At 43.4% G+C, this 21117-nt stretch overlaps 1 protein-coding gene across 4 annotated transcripts in view; it reads right to left on the reverse strand.

The window, feature by feature from the left end:
• Positions 1 to 21117, reverse strand: part of LOC126349520 (protein phosphatase Slingshot) — a 572249-nt gene that overhangs the window by 293891 nt on the left and 257241 nt on the right. For all 4 annotated transcript variants that reach the window (XM_050002438.1, XM_050002440.1, XM_050002439.1 and 1 more), the window contains exon 2: positions 9228 to 9304. In XM_050002438.1, the coding sequence (XP_049858395.1) occupies positions 9228 to 9304 (77 nt within the window). The remainder of the gene's footprint in view (positions 1 to 9227; positions 9305 to 21117) is intronic.

Consider the following 21117-nt stretch of genomic DNA (forward strand, 5'->3'; position numbering starts at 1 on the left):
TCTTTCTATGTATTCGCATCACATTACACTTCGCTACATTGAGATTCAATTGCCATTCCGTGCACCATGCGTCAATTCGCTGCAGATCCTCCTGCATTTCAGTACAATTTTCCATTGTTGCAACCTCTCGATACACCACAGCATCATTGCAAAAAGCCTGAGTGAACTTCCGATGTCATCCACCAGGTCATTTATGTATATTGTAGGCGCTGTGCGAGGGCTCCCGACGATGTGCATACCTTGGCGTGGTAATTATCAAAAATGCGAAGTGTACATGCAATAGTGCTTCAGAATCACCCGGAACGATTTTCACTTACGCGACATTGTGATACTAATTGGTTAACGATTTTATTTTAATTAATTATCTTTTATTTCTGAAAGTGCAATCAAACTCGTATCTTTCTGAACGTAACCTCTTAATTACTTTTCTACTTAGTCACGATCGTAGCCATTAACTACTCGAACAAATAAAATCCGCAACTACATTTCGCCCTCTCTGTCAACAACATTTTTTGTAATGAAAAGAATAAAAATAGATGGAATTATTTTTGGAATTATAGCAAACCAGTGGATATGTGAACGTCAGTCTCAAAATTTTACTAAAGTCGTGTTTTTTTTTCTTTTCATAAAAAGTTACCTTTGACATCTCGCAGTTCTACGCAACGCAGCAACTTCTCAAATAATATGATATGCCTTCTTGGGTAAGTTATTCAGCGACGATTCACATCCATGAACAGACGCTCCCGGCGGCTATTAATGATGCCCTCGAATTGTTTCTTTAGACTTTAGAGAGAGAAAAATCGAGTGGCACTAGGTCCGAATTGTATGGTCGACGCAGAAGTGGCTGGATTCGGACTATTAAAGAAATGCTTGTGTTTTCCCTGGTCTTTAACCGTAACTTTCTGATGTTGCATAAAACAAAATCTCACGTAAACTGCCTATGCCCAATTCTCCTACATCATTTCTAACTTGTTAGTGCAGTCTAACATGCGGTTACGGCCCGAAAATTTTCAAATGTGATTGTGGCAATGTGTCAACTTTCTAACAACCTAATGGACAACATTATTCTGTCCACATTTCCAGCTCTATTCACATGACTGAACTAATATTATGAAAGACGATATAGAAATATTAGTGTGGCTAAACCTCCAGGTCAAAATGGTAAGTAGTCGTATTTCACGATCAAATGCGGTGTAGAAAATCGATTATGACTTAATGAAATTAATATCAAACATTCCTTGACAGAAAATCAACTACACGAGAAGTTGTTTGCTTCTGTGTTGTGTTTTGTGGTCCCCATGGTTTACATATTTTCCTGTACTAAATACTTTCATCTAAAATAATAGCGCCCGCCCGGTTAGACCGCACGGCTTTCCGGGCGGGAAGGAGCGCCGGTCCCCAGCACGAATCAGCCCGGCGGATTTGTGTCGACGTCCGGTGAGTCGGCCAGTCTGTGGATGGTTTTTAGGCAGTTTTCCATCTGCCTCGGAGAATGCGGTCTGGTTCCCCTTATTCCGCCTCAGCTATACTATGTCGGCGATTGCTGCGCAAACAAGTTCTCCACGTACACGTACACCACCGGTACTCTACCACGCAAACATAGGGGTTACACTCGTCTGGTGTGAGACGTTCCCTGGAGGGTCCACCGGGGGCCGAACCGCACAATAACCCTGGGTTCGGTGCGGGGCGGCGGAGGGGTGAAGTGGACTGCGGTAGTCGTCGAGGGGTTGTGGACCATTGCGGCTGCGGCGGGGACGGAGCCTCTCCGTCGTTTCCAGATCCCCGGTTAACATAACATAAAATCGGTAGTAACCAATGTAAAGACAGCGGAACAGTATGTTTCTTGGTGCAGTGAGCGTCCTCTTTGACACTAAAACAGAGCTCCTCCTTGAGTGTAGGCGTACATCCAGATATATTTTCAAGACAATTTATAGAATTTATTCGTTTTCTGAATTCAACCAGTAAAACACCACGATTGACGCAATATAATAATATAACACTGTAGCTGTTAATGAGTACATTATGACAGCATTTAAAACTTTTAAATTGTATGAAATTTTGAAAATAAAAATGTTGCCCCTGGAAGCCGTGAGATTAGCAAGCTGCAACTGGATCGGGTCCTGGGATGGTAATGGAGACACGGGAGTGTGGCGCGGTGTTCACACAGGAGAGCGTGCCGGCGCGGACTGTACCGGCAGCCATAAAACAGCGTTATTCGTGTAGCCGTAGCGGGAACAAAGGCGGTGGGCGTGCGGCGCCGCAGGGACCCGCCGCGGGACCTGTTGCCGCCCCGTGTCCCAGCCGCGAGCCTTTGCGCCGATGCGCTCGTTCCGGCAGTCGCTCCCTGCAAGGCTTCCCTTCCCGTCCACACGCCTTTGCGGCTGTGTGTTGTTCTGTCTGTGCAGCCCTGCAGTCGTCTTTCTATGATTTCACGGCGATCGTAAAATTTAATGGAGGAGCTGGAAATTTTTTTGCATCACTAATAGAACGAGAAATTCTCAGTGACAAGTAGCAGATGTTTTTTTCTGTATGCAATAGTTATAATCATCTATAAATATGTTTTTATCTCTTCGTCCACGCCACTCAGTATTTGCAACAAAATAGTATAAAATAGAATACAAAGCATAATCGATAATTAAGTAGTCAGCGGTGTTACTGACAGAAGTTATGATGTGAATAATATAATCAACAAAAAACGGAACAACTCTGTTTTCGAACTCTCGGAGAAGCCATCCTGTCTTAATATCTGTGTAACCATTTTGATCTTACGTAAACTAGAGTGATTGGCTGCGACTGTGTGAATTTCTGCGAAATGAACGGGGCACATACCGGTATTTGAGACAAAAATTACTATTTCATGACATAAGCGTGAAAAATCACAAGATTTATGTTTTCCGATTGCAGTAACACCATGAGCAAGATGGATAGAACAACAAAGACGTAGAAGTCGCATAAAATACCAACGTAAATAGCTGCACTTGAAAATGGGAATAAAATTCTTGAAAGAAATCGTGATATGCGTCAAAAAACACAACTGGAACAGTGTTTAACTATTTAAACGTTGATGACACATTTGCAAGGTTTCTAAAAAAATCGATGATGGTGGTGGTGAAAGAAATCACGTAATTTCGTTTTTTCGACTATTTATGACTCTTCAAATTTGACGATGCTGGTACTGATTCCGCATTTAACATTTGACGATGCCACTATGGCTGCAGTACATTAGGACTTTGTATTTATGAAACAGGTATGCCTCTTTATATTTAAAGCGCACAAATGTACATATTGTCAGTACTACTTTTCATTATGGTCTATGTATTGTTTTTAAGCTGTAGACAATCTGCGAGTGTATTTATGTTTTTCCCATTTTGCTGCAGATCTGATGGTGGTCATTAAAAATCGAAACCGGTAATCTGTTAACAAAAAGTTTTTTCTGTGTGTGTGTGTGTGTGTGTGTGTGTGTGTGCGTGCGTGTGTGTGCGTGCGTGTGTACCTTACGGGCGCTCGACGTCAACACTACTTAAACTAACTTACGCTAAGAACAACACATACACCCATGCCCGAGGGAGGACTCGAACCTCCGGCGGGAGGGGCAGCTCAATCCATACATGGCGTCTCAAACCGTGCGACCGCTCAATGCCGTTTCGACGATGCAAGTAACTAAGTTCTCAACGTTATTCTCATTGCATACAAATATTTACAAACAATAATTTGTTAAGTACAGTGAGAGATCATTACAAGGACATCACACTGTCAAAATATTCAGTTGGGGTACGCACTGATATTGAACATTTAAATGTGTGTTACTGTTGTACTAAACTATGAGTGAATATTCAGAAGAAGATTATGCTAAAGAATCAGTTCCTAAAGGGGTCACATATTTGTCTTTTTAAAGAAAGCTGCTGTTATTTTTTTACAAAATTTAGTTGACAATTTTAAACAATAAATAAAAATGTCGTGTGACTAGGGCCTCCCGTCGGGTTGATCGTTCGCCGGGTGCAAGTCTTTCGATCTGATGCCACTTCGGCAACTTGCTCATCGATGGGGATGAAATGAGCGGAGAAAATCTCCTACCCAGCCGGGAATCGAAACAGGGCCCTTAGGATTGACTTTCTGTCGCGCTGACTACTCAGCTACCGACGGCGGACATTTTAAAGAAATGGAAGGACGTGGGAAGTGGAGGATCTAGTTATGAATGAAAGACTACGAATATTGTAGGACACTGCCTCACCGGACAACGAAATACGGCAGTAAATGTTGTAGAGGAACTGCCTGGATAAGCCAAACAGTAAATTCCAAAGAAAATACTTTGTCGACAGTGCTATAACTCAGCGCTGTAATTCCAGTCTTCAGTGAGCGCAGCAGTACAATTAGCAGAGATAATGTTGTCATCTTTAAACTCCAAGCTCTCTTACCAGCATAAAGTAATGTGTACTGATTTATTACGTGAAACTCCCAATGAATTATTGAACACCCTGTTTGTGTAGCATAACTTTGCGAGGCATCGTATCTTTGACAGCTGCAGCGCCTTAACATCTTCATGACACTGTAGGGATGCAAAGTTTCACCATTCAGTCATTTGTTTCACTTTAATCGAAGCTGGTGTCTGCCGAAACCCATAATACCGTTTTATCCTAGTTGGTGTCTGCCAAAACCTACAATAACGGCAAACAAAGAGTTTGTTATTCTGAAATGATTCTTTTCACATGAACGTAAGCACGAAGTGATATTATTCCGTGCTGCCATTTTCTGCTAAGGGCCGGGTGAAATACAGAAACTCATTTGGAGCTGAAGAAGGCGCTTTCGCCAAAGCAAATCTTATTGGTCAAGATCCAGTGAACCCGCACACAAAGGGCTGTGTACTGCTGGACAAGCACACTGGCAAAACTAAATACCTCGAATACAGGTATTGTGCCACGCGTATCAGTTTGGACAATGAGTCTAAGCGGCACCGGCGGTCTTTCTCAATAAATTCTGAAAACTTTCCACATGGTGACAGCCAACCGTAGATTGCAGGCAATGCATTTGGTAACTTCGTTTCTCACGAGCCAGGCGTTTCACAGACTACACCCGTTTGAATGGTATGACATCATCGTTGTGAAAGGATTCCCAGCCCCGCTCACTCAAAGAGGCGCTCACTCAATACGCGTGGCGCCGGTCACGTGAGAAATTCAACTGTGTCAGATCGGGTCCTGTGAAAAGTGGATAGTAGAATGAAGGAAGGTCGCCATAGTCATGACGCTGGTGGGTTACGCATTATCCGCGGCAAACAACGAACATTCTCGCGGAGTTTCACATACCACGATGGTATAATTGTTGAGCAGATTTTTCCTTCTAGCACATGTTTATTTCCGCATCACTGTTAACAAGAGTTGGCTATCCGAAAAAGTACTTAGTAGAAAATGACAAAATTATGTCCGAATTATTTAACAGAACTTAGCTAATGGCACTTCAGCAAAGTGTCATGGACGAACTAAACAAAATTCAATATCAGTGCGTACGGCACACAACCAGTATATATAAAAAAAAGGCCACTTCTTTTCTTCTCGCTTTAAACGAAATACCTTATTCAGGAAATCGAAATACAAACACTTGGGCCATGAATTACGTGTTTCCCGTCTTTGTTTTGAAGCTAGCTGATGGAAAATGTTAGGAGAGAAAAATGATTGAAAACAATTAAGTAAATTTGGCTTTTCCAAAGGAACTCAACTACATAATATGCTACATCAATCGGCAACGAATTTATGCTATGTTCACAAGCAGGCTGTGTTTTGGCAAATACACCAATGAAACGCCAACAAATGCAAAAATTATGTATACTGAGTGACGAGTCCTTAACACTGAGCCACTGGCTAAACAAATGTTCCCGTGTATTGCAACTGCTGAAATCATGACATGAACACGTGAGTAAAAACAAACCAGAAACAGCACCTCAGTGATACCTTTTCACATGGATTGCCAGGCCTCGGATGTGTAATGTCGCGTCTGAAAACTAAAATGTGCAACAATATTACAGAGTCACTTTTTTTTAACTAGTCATTTTCTCCCAGTGCCACAAGCGTGGTGTCGTGCGACATTACCTTCAGGCTCGACGGCGCTTCAAACAGCAAGGTGTAAGAAAAAAACTAAGGCCGCAGTTCAGAAGTTCATATGAGACTTACGGTGTGTTAATGAAGACACACTGGCAGCACACTTCAGCACAGTTCCGCCCAACGCCGCCGTGGGCGTGTTGTATCATGTGAAGGTCGTCACGCGTTCCGTTACTCACAGCTCACAGCTCACTCGTTCTTTTGATGTCTGTGCGACGGGAGGTCAGACCCTCGACGCTCAGAGTTGAAATCACCAAGTTCTCTCATTGGTGTCATGGGTGGCTAATGAAAACATTACAGACACACCACCCTTCAGAATCGAAGAGAAAAAGACCCAGCTGGTGGCATAAACCGCATGAATGAAACCATCCCTTGCTTTGGAGCATTCATTTCCACACATTTCGCAGTCCAAAACGACAGTCTGCAACTGCGATGTGCAACAGGACGATTTTCTTGACGACCTTTGCACTTTCCAAAAGATTTAACCGTTCTCTAAGGGCATCGTGATGCTCTGATATACAGACTAGAACAACTAAGCACCGTTCAAAATCATTCAGCGAAAATTAAACGCGATTCGAAGCATAAAAGGGCATTTATGCTTTCTCACACCTCCGTTTCCGCATCCTTCTGTGGCGTGTATACAGGAGGAATGTGACTTCGATACAAGCGTGAATAAAACGGCAAAGGATCGATCTAATACACCCCAGCTCAGCAATACCCTAGATGCCCCCTTCGCATCTTTGTTGAGCACTTTAAAAATGGCCATGTACAAAAACACCCTTTCACAGTTTCCTAGGTGCCGGTGGAATAGGCAATCCTGTCGACACCCCTCAAATTTCGCCAGCCAGGGTTAGTGCAACGACATAGCACCATTCAGCTGTTTAGTTTCAACGCAGAAGCAAATCATCCTGCAGGCAGCTCTTGCACAGTGAGGAGTGTTTCCCACTCCTGTTTTTAACAGCGTTTTCGGAGCGTGGTAAGGATTCCATAAATAACTATGTTTGCCTTAGGCTCTGGCTCGTTCAGCACAGAAGAGGTGGATTGTTTATTTTTGTTTTACTGTATTATGGTATGGAGACAGCTGTCCTTCACTGAGAGTAGCCAAGCCGTTCCTCTGTCTGGAGATGGCAGGTCAGTGCAGTAACACTGACAGACTCATCTTATCATGCGCCGTCCAAGTCCAGGCCATTGCCACTGCACTACACTGTGGGACGATGGTGCTACTGGTCGGCAGGCAGCCGAATGGACAACATAGACTCTAACCAATCACCATGCTGATGCTACTAGTCAAGTAATGCCAATGCAGACAGATTAGCGATGGTTGTGGAAAATGTGCACTTATCTGTGCAAGTCAATGTAGGTGCCAAAGTTGACCCATACACATCGTGCGGCCAGGTGCCAATTAATACATGCAGTGGGGGTATGGAGCGTTGGCACTAAGTATTCTTCAAAGATGGTTCAAATGGCTCTGAGCACTATGGGACTTAACATTTGTGGTCATCAGTCCCCTAGAACTTAGAACTACTTAAACCTAACTAACCTAAGGACATCACACACATCCATGCCCGAGGCAGGATTCGAACCTGCGACCGTAGCAGTCGCGCGGTTCCGGACTGAGCGCCTTAACTGCGAGACCACCGCGGCCGGCTCTTCAAAGATGAGTCACATCTCTTCAAGGAGGGCCATGACGGCAGGATCCGTGTTTATCATCAAAGGTGAGGAATCGTGCAAACTTCATTTCTTCCACACCCCTTATTTGTGGGTCGATCTGCCATGATTTGGGGAGGTATCAAGTTAAACAGGAAAACATCCCTCATTGTCATGAAACTTCCTCCGGCGAACACCAAGCGCTACTGAGATGAGACAGGAAAGTCTGACAGCAAGTGGGAGGCTGCAGCATTTGGACCGTTCTTCCACTGATGCAGGATAATGTTCAACCTCTCATCACAAAGGTCGCCCAAGATCGCCTCAATGCAATGGGCATCCCAGTAATGCAGTGTCCTGCCAACAGCCCTGACTTAAACCCAATTGAGCATACTTGGGAAACCATGGGTCGAAATCTAAATTGTACGAACTCTCAGCCAGAAAAAGTGGAGGAATTGGTTCTTGGGTGACAAAACGCATCTATTAACATCCCCTAGACCTATTTCAATTCCTTGACGCGCAGCTATTGTAGCCGATATCAGGCTGTCATTTGCGCTAGTGGTGGTGCCACTTGTAACCGAAAAATAACTAAATTACGCATAAAAAACAGATGACTGAAGCTACGGCATTGGACCAGCACTTGTCGGACTCATGCAAAATGTGAGAGGTGTGGAAAGGGCTGCCTTTCCCACCAGCGCCTAGGAATCTGTGCACAACAAAGGTTCACAGATGACACCGAGGATGTTGCCGAACGGGTGTCTTAGAAGAACACCTTTCGCTATTCTTTTCAAGTATCAATGTCGGAACCTCCCTCCCCTCGTTCACATGCCACAGGAGGGGGCGGAAAAGGAGGGATGAAAGCATAAACAGCCTTTCCTTCTTCAGAGCATGTAAAAACCTCGTCGACTGATTTTCAGTGGTTCCTAGTGGCTCAACAGGTATACCATAAGGGTTAGATTATGTTCAAAGGGGTTGCAGTCCCACAATGTCCTTAGCAAAAAGTTGAATTGTCTGGGGGTGACAGCAATGTCAAAGGATCTCAAGAACATCGCCCTGTTGCACGTTGCACCGCAAAATGATACTTAAACGTGGACGATAATCAATATACAAAATACAGGCTTCTGAAATGAGATGCCCCAGAAGAATGCTGTTGATTAGATGGCAGATCGTGCTACATACGAAGAGGTACTGAATCGAATACGGGAAAAAAAGATGTTTAGCACACAAATTGACTTAGAGGGACAGCAAAGTTAACAAGAACCACAAGAGGCACCAGGGAGTACTTAACTCGGTAGTGGAAGGTAATAATTGTACAGGGAGTCACAGGCCTGACTACAGAAAGCAGGTTCACATGGCTGTTCGCTGCAGCAGTTATGCAGAGGTGAAGGGGCTCCCACGGGATAGGCTAGCATGGAAACAACAATTACTTAAGCGGCAGTGGACTGGCTGCGGAGAGTGAGATGAACGGCCCAGTGGTGTGATGCCCAGACTGACCTGCGGGTAGGTGTGTTGGTGGCGTTGGAACCCCGGGCGCCGTCTTCCTCGTCCAGCGAGCCGCCGGCACCCGAGTCCTGAAACAACAGGAAAGAGTGCCGCTATTACACCCGTCACACATCGCGGCGCTGCCAACTACAGCGTCAGCCACATTAAAGCTATCTGACGGACCGAATCTCTGTCCTTAGCCTGCATAGCCCTATCACCTCCGCCATATGGCCGCGCCTCGTAGCCATCTCACAGTTCCAGCCTGCCACAACCTCCACTGATCTTCCGTTTTCCAGATATTCGGGATCGAATTCCAATTCCGGTTCACAATAATGGAGAGGCGTAGAACCACTACGGAACAAATCAAAACAACAATGGGATATATTCTTTCAGAATAACTTGCATGGCTTCGTACTTCTGATTAGTGGTGGTTAAGTTCCCATGAGACCAAACTGCTGAGGTCATCGGTCCCTGGGCTTAAACACTACTTAATCTAACTTAAAACTAACACACACACACACACACACACACACACACACACACACACACACACACACACACAATAAAAGTTTAAACTGCTGTAAAATAGCACACACTAAATTGCTTTAAATTAGCGGTCTTTTACTTACATCTACTTTATCAAATCTTATCACATGATACAATTTTTCAAATCTGGTTTTCTGTTCAGAAGTTATCCCCAAAATTTGCTAGAAGTCGTAACAACCTCTCGTTCGAAGTGACATAATATTAGTTTCTTTCGGGAGAGGGAGGGGGGGATATATTATCTTTAAAAAGCATTCTGAACTACTTCATGTACCACAATCGGTGTACGAGGCCAAAAATCTCCATTTAGCTAGCATGTTTCATAAAAAACGCCGATGTTTAAATTAATACTAATTAAATGTCACATCGATAACTTACGAAATACTCTGGAAAAAATCGAATCCAAATTTGTATGATAATCAACAAATCCAGTAATATGATACATCGAACAATTACAATCTGGTTTTTATCTTTAATTTTTGTAGTGATTTTCGTTTTTCATGTTTTTAGCCCTCCTATCCCCAAATCAGTCCGCTTCAGTGAAAATATTGTCAATATGATTTGTAAGCGAACATTACCAGCAATCTGTGAGGCTCCTCTAACTGGAGTCGGCTGTAAACAATAGTGATGGAGAAGTTGTTTATATTGATAAACTGCGCAGTAGTGTTGCAAAAAGACGTCATTAATAAGATAGAGTAAGTACACACAATGGGACTGTTTTATCCATATGTCATTATTTTCAAATATATATATATATACACACGATGATGACATTTAAAATCGTAATTTTCACGCACTATTTTATTCTTAAAAATGTGTTAGTCGATACTTAACATTGTTTACTTCCAAACTGAGTGTTTTCTTGTTCAACCTCTCAAAAATACACATTTAAAAGGTCGGAATTGTTTCAGTTTTTGCTACTAAGACTTGCGTTAACAATTTCTGCTTTAGTAAAGTATAATGAGCACCAAAATTAATTTATAATTTAGTACAATATAAAATTAACTTCATCAAGCATCTACTAGAGCACCAAAACAATGCTAAGGATTACTTTAAATACCCATATCATCTGCTTGTCACGTAAATTCACGCACACTATAATTAGGAGCCCAATTGAGCTTGTTTAGTTGCTTAATTATTCACATTTACTTGACTAGCAACAATTTTTGAAGCGCATTTGCGTACAGGATCTTCATCTGAGCCGTAGTTATCCAAATCATTCCCAAATTTGTACAAAAGCTGAAAATGTTTTACCTTACACGAACACAAGATGTGTTACTAATGCTGGCAACGATGGTTTTGGAACTTACCACTGCGTACATGCACACATCCTGACAAATTTGGCAATAGCGAGAAAGCGAAATATGAGATAAAGGTGCCATTTTTCAGTACATCGTGGAACTATCAACTAATATGAAGGAAGCACATCATCATGTTTCTCACCAAAAGTTCCTTATCACTGTTCACAGACCACATCTTCGATTCTATTTTGATCCACCAAATCATACTGTTAACTTGCCCTCGGCGCAATTTTAAATTTTAAGAACGATACTGTGATTTAAAAACAAAATATTGCGTAATTCTGCCGCAGTATATGGCTGACGCCATACGAATGACGTCAGATGCCACTGTTACCTGAGTAAGATTTGTCAGGAAGGTGAAAGGAGCAACACAGATTGAGCTGACTTTGTACGTAATAGTGCCGGCCGGAGTGGCCGAGCGATTCTAGGCGCTACAGTCTAGAACCGAGCGACCGCTACGGTCGCAGGTTCGAATCCTGCCCCGGGCATGGAACTGTGTGATGTCCTTAGGTTAGTTAGGTTAAGTAGTTCTAAGTTCTAGGGTACTGATGACCTCAGTAGTTAAGTCCTATGGTGATCAGAGACATTTCGTACGCAATAGTAAACTGCCAACGCTGTTGACGGTCATATTGAATTGCGACAGAGGCATGTTTGTATTTTGTGCTGAGCCTAACGATAAAACAACAACAAACAAAAATCACATTCTGAAAGATACGTACCCATGGACCTGCAAATCCTGGACGAAGCGATTATGAGAAGATAAGTATACTTACAGGAGTTATGGTTATGTGAAATCAGTGAGTGGAAGTTTGCTTTATATGTCTAACGTGAAAAATGGGTAGGTGTGAATAATGACCCCGTTAACCCGGCATAAAAACTTTGCACTGTCTATCGATCGTGAATTTATTCAGGAAGTTTTCATATTTTAAACTGTTTAGTAGAAAGAAGGGGCGGAGAGGGGGGTGGGGGTCCTGGCTGCTGTCCAAATGGTGACAGTAGTCAAGCCAAGGCTGACTGCTGTGCCATCTAGCGATCGTTAACTAGGCGCGAGAGCCAAATCCAGCTACGACTGACATCACTGTATGGAGCCTAGTGGACTTACGCGTTATGCCGGTCGATCAGCTCTGGACTGCTGATTGTAAACGCAGACCGGATGATCCACGACCGAGAATAGAAGGTAGACAGAACCGGGGTGGTGTTCGAAACCTTGTCGACAGCGAGGGGAGGGCAAGGCAGTACAGTACAGATGTATGGGGCAGAAGACGAGTGGCGTGTCCTCGATCAGTCGGACTAACGTCCTGGCGATGACTCAGCAACCATATTGGCGGCGCGCGCACCGCCCACTCCAGAATGACGAAACCGGTCGCGGAAACCGCGCTCGGCTTGGCGCAGGGCGGTCGGAGACAAAGCAGTTGAGCGCAGCGGTCTGGTGCCCTAAGCGGCCGGGCGTGCCCCTCCCACACACAATGTGGCCATCATCTCGTGTGCGGCGGGCGCCACCCGCGCCACAGAAAGTTGATCGCAGAGAACAATGGGCGACAGCCGAGACAGATCGGCGCGCCGGGATGCAGCTGCGGCTGCAGGCGCTACGCGGCGGGCCGCTGCCTATCCGCACCGGCATCAGAACGTGAAAGGCCAGCCGGGCCTACGGGGCGTGACGCCGAGCCGTGGAGGCCCGCAACACGCAGCTCCGATCGCGCGCCGCTGACATTTAAAGGCCGCGCAGCCTTGTCATCGGACCGGCGGAATTCAGCACAGAGAAAGATATCGCTTTAGCCACCTGTTGGTACTCAGCCTGCTGCCAGTGACGAGCCAGTGAAACTGCTCACTTGTCCACATAGCCCTTGATGACCAGAAGGACTGACATTCTTGAACATGCCACATCAATCAATTTCGCACGCACGACAGTCCGTCATGGATGACTGTGTTCTCCCTACGATACTACAATGGTGCACTTCCTTACATCTTCAGCTACGTCACATACACACTGCGCAAGTCACCACATGGACCACGGCGAAGATACCTTGTACCATTATTAGTCATTTCCTTTCCTGTTCCATTCGCAATAAGAGCGAAAGAAAAACGAAATGTAGTAAAACCGTTCTGCAGTCAGGTTCAAATGCTGATTATCTAAATTTTCTCAATAGGGCTCCGCGAAAAGGACAACGTATTTTCTCCACGGACTCACATTTGAGTTCACGAAGCATCATTACTCGATATGATCCTCACCCCGTCCATCTACACAAAACAAAAAGACGGGGAACAGTTCTCTCCAATTGCCAAAAGTATATGCGGGACGGACTGGGTAGCTTGAACCTAAACAGGACTGGTCAAGACGCCGAAGGATGGAAGCTGCCAATGGAATGTCAAAAGCATTGCAGCATCAGCTTCACAAGACGGAACATAGGAATATCGATGCCGTAGTACACGGAAAGATTCCTTGTTATCAGAGGGAACAAGGTGAAAGAGATTAGGAGCGTATGCGTCACAGAACAGCAACAGTCCATGTACATCGAGGAGGAGTACAACAAGGAAGTAATTAGGAGGAAAGCCCTTCGGCCATTCTAAGTTAGTACAGACATGATCATGACATTGTATGAGTCGGGATTGGATCCAATTGTGGCAGCACATCTCGAATGAACACCATTAGAGCGGAGTGGCTGCGACCTATCTACTGTCTTTCAAAATGGCAGTCCACAAGTTGGTAGAGAAACGTTGCTAGGGATCTCTAAAACTAACAAGGTGCACGGATTTTCATTACTTATCACTCCAGCCATAGTTATTGAGGTGACTGATGAGGCCATCGCGACTCAAAACGGCCTAATCTGTAAACAATAATTGGATTATAAATGACACAGCTGAACTCATAATTCAAAATCATTTGGCTTACTTAGTCGCACACGTTCTTCAAAAAAATGTCCAAATGTGAGTGAAATCTTATGAGACTTAATTGCTAAGGTCATCAGTCCCTAAGCTTACACACTACTTAACCTAAATTATCCTAAGGACAAACACACACACACACACACACACACACACACACACACACACATACATGCCCGAGGGGAGGACTCGAACCTCCGCCGAGACAAGCCGCACAGTCCATGACTGCAGCGCCTTAAACCGCTCGTCTAATCCCGCGCGGCACACCTTCTTGATAACAAAATGTTCAAATGCTTCTAAGCACTATGCGACTTAACTTCTAAGGTCATCAGTCCCCTAGAACTTAGAACAACTTAAACCTAACTAACCTAAGGACATCACACACATCCATGCCCGAGGCAGGATTCGAACCTGCGACCGCAGCGGTCGCGCGGTTCCAGACTGTAGCGTCTAGAACCGCTCGGCCACCTCAGCCGGCCTTTCATAAAAAGAGTCTAATTATTGCTCCACGAGTATTCTTCGCACTGTAGTCTTCGAAGTCTCAATTTCACGGACACGTCGATGAGTGCTTATTGATAAATCTTCTTCCACTCGATCCAACCACCATATCCTCATTACTTTCTGTGTGCGAACGAGTCTTTGTTGAGAACCAAGTTCAATCTTCTATGACTTGAAATGGCCAGTTTCTCGTCAGAAATATTCATTTACGGCCATTAGTTCCTTGGCTGAAAGTATTCCCTTTAGGATTCTGTGCCAATGCACAATTTTGTCACGAAACGCTTGGGAGAACTGTTTATTAATTTGAATACAATGAAAGCCGACTTAGAGTCTAACACGTACAAACTCCTTGTACGATTGTCATACCACTAAAACTGCAGGAACAGCGAACTTCGTAAACGTCGCCATGTCGACAATGGAGCTGTTTATCAAACAATACCAAGCTACGATACCCAGTCCGATTGGGGAGGTCCCCGTAATGCTCACGAGAGCTGTACAGTACTCGGCGACGCTGAGAACGCATGGTGGCAGAATAAAAAGGCAGGTAGGCCGAATGCGCGCAGCTGAGCGGGAAAGCGGGGTAAGAGTGAAGAGCATCCCATGACAGGACGCAGTCACAGCGCGGCCATCGGCGCAGAACCGGGCCGGTCCGCACTCTAACCGGGTCGCAGTCTCCAATTTCCAGACAATGCCGCGTTCACCCGTCAACTACGCGGAAAAGCCGCGCTTTCCAAAATGCCGGTCTCTAGCGAGTCGTCGTCCTCAAACAGAGCGGAAAGTCGTTTAGTTAACAGTGCTCGCATATCTGCATACGATTCCCACTGCGACAGGCAGTCGGCTTCGCTATTCAACTGTTATTAACAGATCGGATTCGTCCCCTGTGATGTCACGTCTTAGTGTTTTATTCGCTAGTAGCATTTGTCACCTAAAACAAACTTTGGCCATTTGATATGAATAGGAAGGTTTATGCTAAACATAAATATCATCCGATTTACTGACAGATCGCACACACACGATATTTTTACTCCGAGATCGTTTCAATCATTCATTTCTTGACTTTCGGTCGTCTTTTTGGAATATTAGATCTTGCTGTAACTTGTCAATTCTGGAACCACTTAACTGGTAGTACTTGTTTATGACAAATATGATCATTTCCATAATTACGTAAAAACCACAGATTAAAAATTTACTTTCTTCGCAACTACTCTGTTCTATAACGAAACGTTATTTAGAAGTTTTGTTGCATATCGCTTTTATCTCCTACTGCGGACGTCTGTCAAAAATATGATAAAACTTTGATGATATCGAAACATGGTTTTCGATTAAGTCATAATATGCAAAATGGAATTCACTGTAACACTGGGACTAATTTCCTAACCCATCGAGATGTTGCCGCTGCTACGGTTTATTATTTCAATGAAACGACATACATACAGGACTTTATCTTCATTTGATACCGACTGAAAAGAGAAGTATATTTCTTTTTAATATCGACAGTTGCGTATAACGCAAAGGTATTCCAGAAATGTGATACAACTGAAATCGAAGTACGCTGGCACAGCGAAGATGGGGCTGGAACTGCGGCATTACGGTAGACTTTGATCTCACTGTCACGGCATTCCCCTTTAACTTGTGTGAAAAGACTAGTGAAAACATTAAGAAGAGTTACAGCACTTCACTCTCTTGAGTCGCCATCCAAATTCCGTGGTTTACTTTCTTCTTTAATAGGAAACTGCAGTTATTTATCTCGGTTGACGTAAAGATATAACAACATATTCGGACCTTGCATATAACCGCTTGCTGAAAACAATGCTTCGACATACTCATGTTATGTTAAATGCTATATATGATGTAGAACAACAAATTATTGCTAGCCAGTTGAAGTAGACATTATGTAACCTAGTTGTGGTTTATTGGAGGGGGAGAGAGGGATGGAAGGGGAGAGAGGGATGGAGGGGGAGAGAGGGATGGAGGGGGAGAGAGGGGGGGGGGGGGGCGTGCTGGTGTAACGCTTAACTTCTTCCCATTTACAGTAACGCATGTTCAGCTACTGTTAACGCCTGTTTGGAACCAGCTCAGGAAAAATTTCCACTACCGCCCTCCGCACAGCTCCAGCTGTAAATGTGAGAAATCCCGGCTGTTTCGTATTACGTGACGAAATCTTCCTCTGTGTTCTTTCAGCGCAAACGATCTGCAACTGACTCCCAGTATTTATTCGCCGGTAACATGTCATTCCAATGACTCGCGCACTACTCTGCGCTCTATGCGTCTGCTGCCTATTTGCATGAGGTATCCATAAAACACCATATGCGACGACAAGCCTTAAATGTCGGAGTTATGTATGGCTGCACAGTGTGCCCCTTGTCGGACTCCGGTCGACGTGAACAGGGAACACGAGATACTTATCTCTTCTTCCCACACGAACGTTGTTTATGAACAAGTGTTTGTCACACTTCATAACTTTGTATAACGGCGACATCACAAGCGAGCAACAGCACATGCGTACTGGGGCGTTTTAACAAACACTATATTGGAAAGAAGCTTTAGAAGATAAAATTCGACTTGCAACTGGGAATAATTTGAAGTTTCTACGACAATAATTTCTACGCAATAGTCACAACATAAGGTCACACTGTTACCGTAAGTGACATACCTAGAGTCCATCAACTTGAGCTTTGTCATCAACGTGAAATTAACATTGCCTTCACTTGAGACCATAACAAATGCGCAGAAAGAGTAGATGTAACAGTTACCTTAGGCTTAATGTGTGTATAAAGCCTTTTTAGCGTTCAGTGTCTCAATCGGCAAAAACGGAACCCTTATAGGGTCGCTATGTTGTCCGTCGCTGTTAAAAACCCTTTTTCTAAGCGAGTGATACGCGTATCACGTTGAAATTTATGTCACATGCCAAAGATACGGTCCGTTGGCGGTGTAATAAATTGAAGCTTCTAAGTCAATGCAATCAAAAGATACGGCCATTCATGTCGTATTTTAATACTCGCAAACTCACTCATCAAATGCCTTACGGTACCTCCCGCTGGCCTAGAATCATGAAATTTGACAAAAATGAGAGTTTTACAGTATAATCAATGGAAAAAAACCGGAAGTTGTAAATCTGTAATTATTCACAGGCAAAAGTATTTCTTTTGTCATTTGTTATCCGACCTCAAACCTGAAATTAAAACAGTCAGTAGTTCTGCATTCAGGTTGACTGGAACGCAATGCTGTAAGTCAAACATAAGGCAAGGAATAATTTTATTGCTCATATAGCGCGTTTCGGAATTTATTCATCATCAGATATCCACGAGCGATTTCTGCATGTACACATGGCGTTTCAAATTGCATGTAAAATAAACATTCGCAGACCAGAACTGCTGATTATTATAACAATAGTTGCATGCCTACTGCATGACTTGATTTCACATTTATATTACTGATATAAAAATATTCTCGAAAATCTTAGAATCCCTGGGACCGATGTCTTGCCAGTATCAATGTAAATAACAGGCAGATTGGTCGAGATACTCGATTCTCGGAGTTTGTACGGAACCCTGAGTGATCGAGTCCTATTCGAGTTGGCCTATTTTGCTTTGTGGTATTTGATGAACGTAACTGAAACAGTGCAACAGACACATTCATCGTTGACATGAACTTAGATACACGCTTAGAATTTCTATTGCCATAGATTATGTTCTATGTATCCCGTCGGCGTGGCTGTCGCGATGGATGCATCTAGTAGTCGAATTCTAAATCAAAATACATAAATCACGACGGTTCTAAACTGAAGAGCGGTTCTCGCTTCCCATAGAACACATCCGTTGAAGTACTGGGGATTTTGAACGCAACGGATTTTCTTTATCGGGCAGGAGTAGCGAGTCAGTGCTGGCCAGGACCTGAGCGATAGCAAGGGCACAGCCTCGGAGCTGCGGGCTGCGGGCTGCTGGCATAATACTGCAGTTGCGCTGGCGGCGGAAGTGCGGTGGTCGGGCCGTTCATCATTAATAATGGCGGACAGTAGTGGTGAAAATGGGCGGCCGACCGCAGCGGAACGTGAATACCGGCTCTGTGCGGGCCCCGGAGACCTTAATCACGGGCGACGCGATGCCAGATAGCGCCGACACTTCTCCCAGAAAGGCAGCGCTGCCGGCCGCCGCGCGCCACAAAAAGCGATCCCGCCGAGCAAGGCGCGATTGTGTTTTACAAGGGTTAACGCCCTCGACCAACGCCTGCGGGCCATTCCAGCCCAAAGAAAGGAGTACGGCCAATATACGACAGCCTAACGGAAACGTAGATATCACCAAATATCGGCGGAAGGTTGGTTGTTACTGCAGTGCTATATTAGGCATCTTACTTTTGTTGGTGATATGCCTTTGCCTTCTTCCGAACTCTGAAGTGACTAGGTAAGCCAGCAATGGGACCTAAAGTTTAATGTGGAGGCCGAACCTGGGTGCAACGCGACATTTTTCACAATAATAAACTTTGTCAGAGATCAAAGGCACGCACACTGACGACATGGCGTCTCCAAGGGTGTGATCCACTTCTTGAAACCCCAATATGGTGATGGGTCCTCTTTTGCGGGTAATCGATAAAAATAATTTCTATTTATCCACTAGCGACTTGAAAATAAGGACGAATGTCTTAATGATGTCACAGCGTAGCGGTTAAATTATTTGACTGGTATGTTGAAAGTTGTTAGTACGGTTCCCGTCCGATACCATTTTTTTATTTCTTCTTTATTGAAATGCACATGATCATTTTTTCTTCAATTAAGTGGTATAAAATTACGTATTTTTTCGTTGCATCATTTTAATCATCATATTACCTTTAATTGCTCTTATTTTAATTTCGCTCACTTTTTTCAGTTGGAATCTTTGTCCATGTGATTTTGATTATTTTTATGTACTTCCCAAGATTTAATTTCGTCCTCTTCGCCATTTTATATTTTCGCCCATGATATTGCAGTCGTTACTTCTATTACTCATTTGTTTAATTTATAAAATTTTCTTTCATTCAGCTCTTCACTTGGATTACTTTTGTCCATGCTACAAGAAAAATTTATGTTTTGAATGTTTGTACGACGATTGCCGTAAAAAACTGCACATCTTGTAATGAAAAATATACTTTCGACATAAATACACACTCGATACATTTCGACTTTTGTTTTTTAACTGATAGATCGCTATTTTTAAACATTTAAACAGAGTATTACGACAGATAAATAAAAATAATTATAATCACATGAACAAAGATTCCAAATAAAACCGAATAAAAGGAAATAAAACTCAGAGAAAATAAAGAAGTTAATACGACGGTTAAAATGATGGGGCACAGGATTAGAAATAACATGATTTATTTATATAGATTAACTGAATAAAAATAACAATCACAGTCATTTCGATAAAGAAGTAAGAAAAAGTTAATGGTACCTAAGAGAACTGGAACCCCAACCTCCAGCGTACCAGCCACGTTTCTGCACCATTTTGAAATTCCGTCTTCTTTTATAATGTTGCAAGAGAGAATCGTGGGAAATTCTTTTTGTCATCAGCGCGAATGGGTAGTCTGAGCCACTTATGCACGCTGCACCATCATTATGGGGCCTGTTGTAAACTAACATCATTGTTGCGACAATCCATTCAGCTATTACGGAAGAGGAGCTATGGACAACTGAATTTTGTTTTTGTCTTGTCATCGCTAGTGAAGGGTCGAGCCCGGCAATTGCTCCTGTTTTGCGACTGATTCAAAACCAGAGTAACAAAAGAGGTGAGCTTTCATTTATATTTACGCTGTTCCTTTTATTTATTTAGTATCGTAGTAGCATCGTTCGCATGTCAAGAATCGCGTGATCGCTCCATACGTACTAAAATCAACAAGGGATTTTGTCAGTGTATGGTGGTGAGAAATTTTGAAGTTCAGAATGGAAGGCAAGGTAGCATGTATCCTCTCCAATGAAAAGGAAACGTCATTAAAAAGCAAACAACAAATATTCACTTAAAACGGAGTGTGATGGCGCAATAATCGGACTGAGAATGGAATCAATTATCCTGGGAATTGTTAAATAACGACTTGAGAAAAGTGGGAATGAAACTGTTTCGTTCATAAGCAGCATCTACACTTCCCTTTCCGTCTACTCTCTAAAGTAGCAGTCATATGCACTTGCGACACATACCAGCTAGCTCATAACGTCGAAATTGCGGAAAAATCTGACCTAAGGAACTTTATTTCTCAGGATTGAAACTCGGATCCGCCTGCATAGGATATTTTTTTAAATTCGTAGTTTTTTGCCGTCTTTTAATAATCAAAAATAGTATTCCTGAGTTTTGTGCAGCAAGCTTTAGAGCATCTTGAGTGTAAAACATTAAAACAGCATCCAGAATAGGTAAAAGGCACAATTTTCACCAATAAAAAGACAAGAGTTTAGACATGAAGAAATGCGGCAGTACGTCGCTAAAGATTTGCTTGTGGGCAGAAACCGGTCCACGGTAACAACATTTTAAAAATAACTTCTAGTCATTTAAAGTTAAGTTCCCCTACTGTATGGACTTCAAGGTGTTTAAGCTTAAAAGTACACTGTGATCAAAAGTATCCGGACACGTGGCTGAAAAAGACTTACAAGTTCGCGGCGCTCTTCATTGGTAATGCTGGAATTCAATATGGTGTTGGCCCACCCTTAGCTTTCA

Source organism: Schistocerca gregaria, chromosome 1, assembly GCF_023897955.1.
Source record: "Schistocerca gregaria isolate iqSchGreg1 chromosome 1, iqSchGreg1.2, whole genome shotgun sequence".
Classification (NCBI taxonomy): Eukaryota; Metazoa; Arthropoda; class Insecta; order Orthoptera; family Acrididae; genus Schistocerca; species Schistocerca gregaria.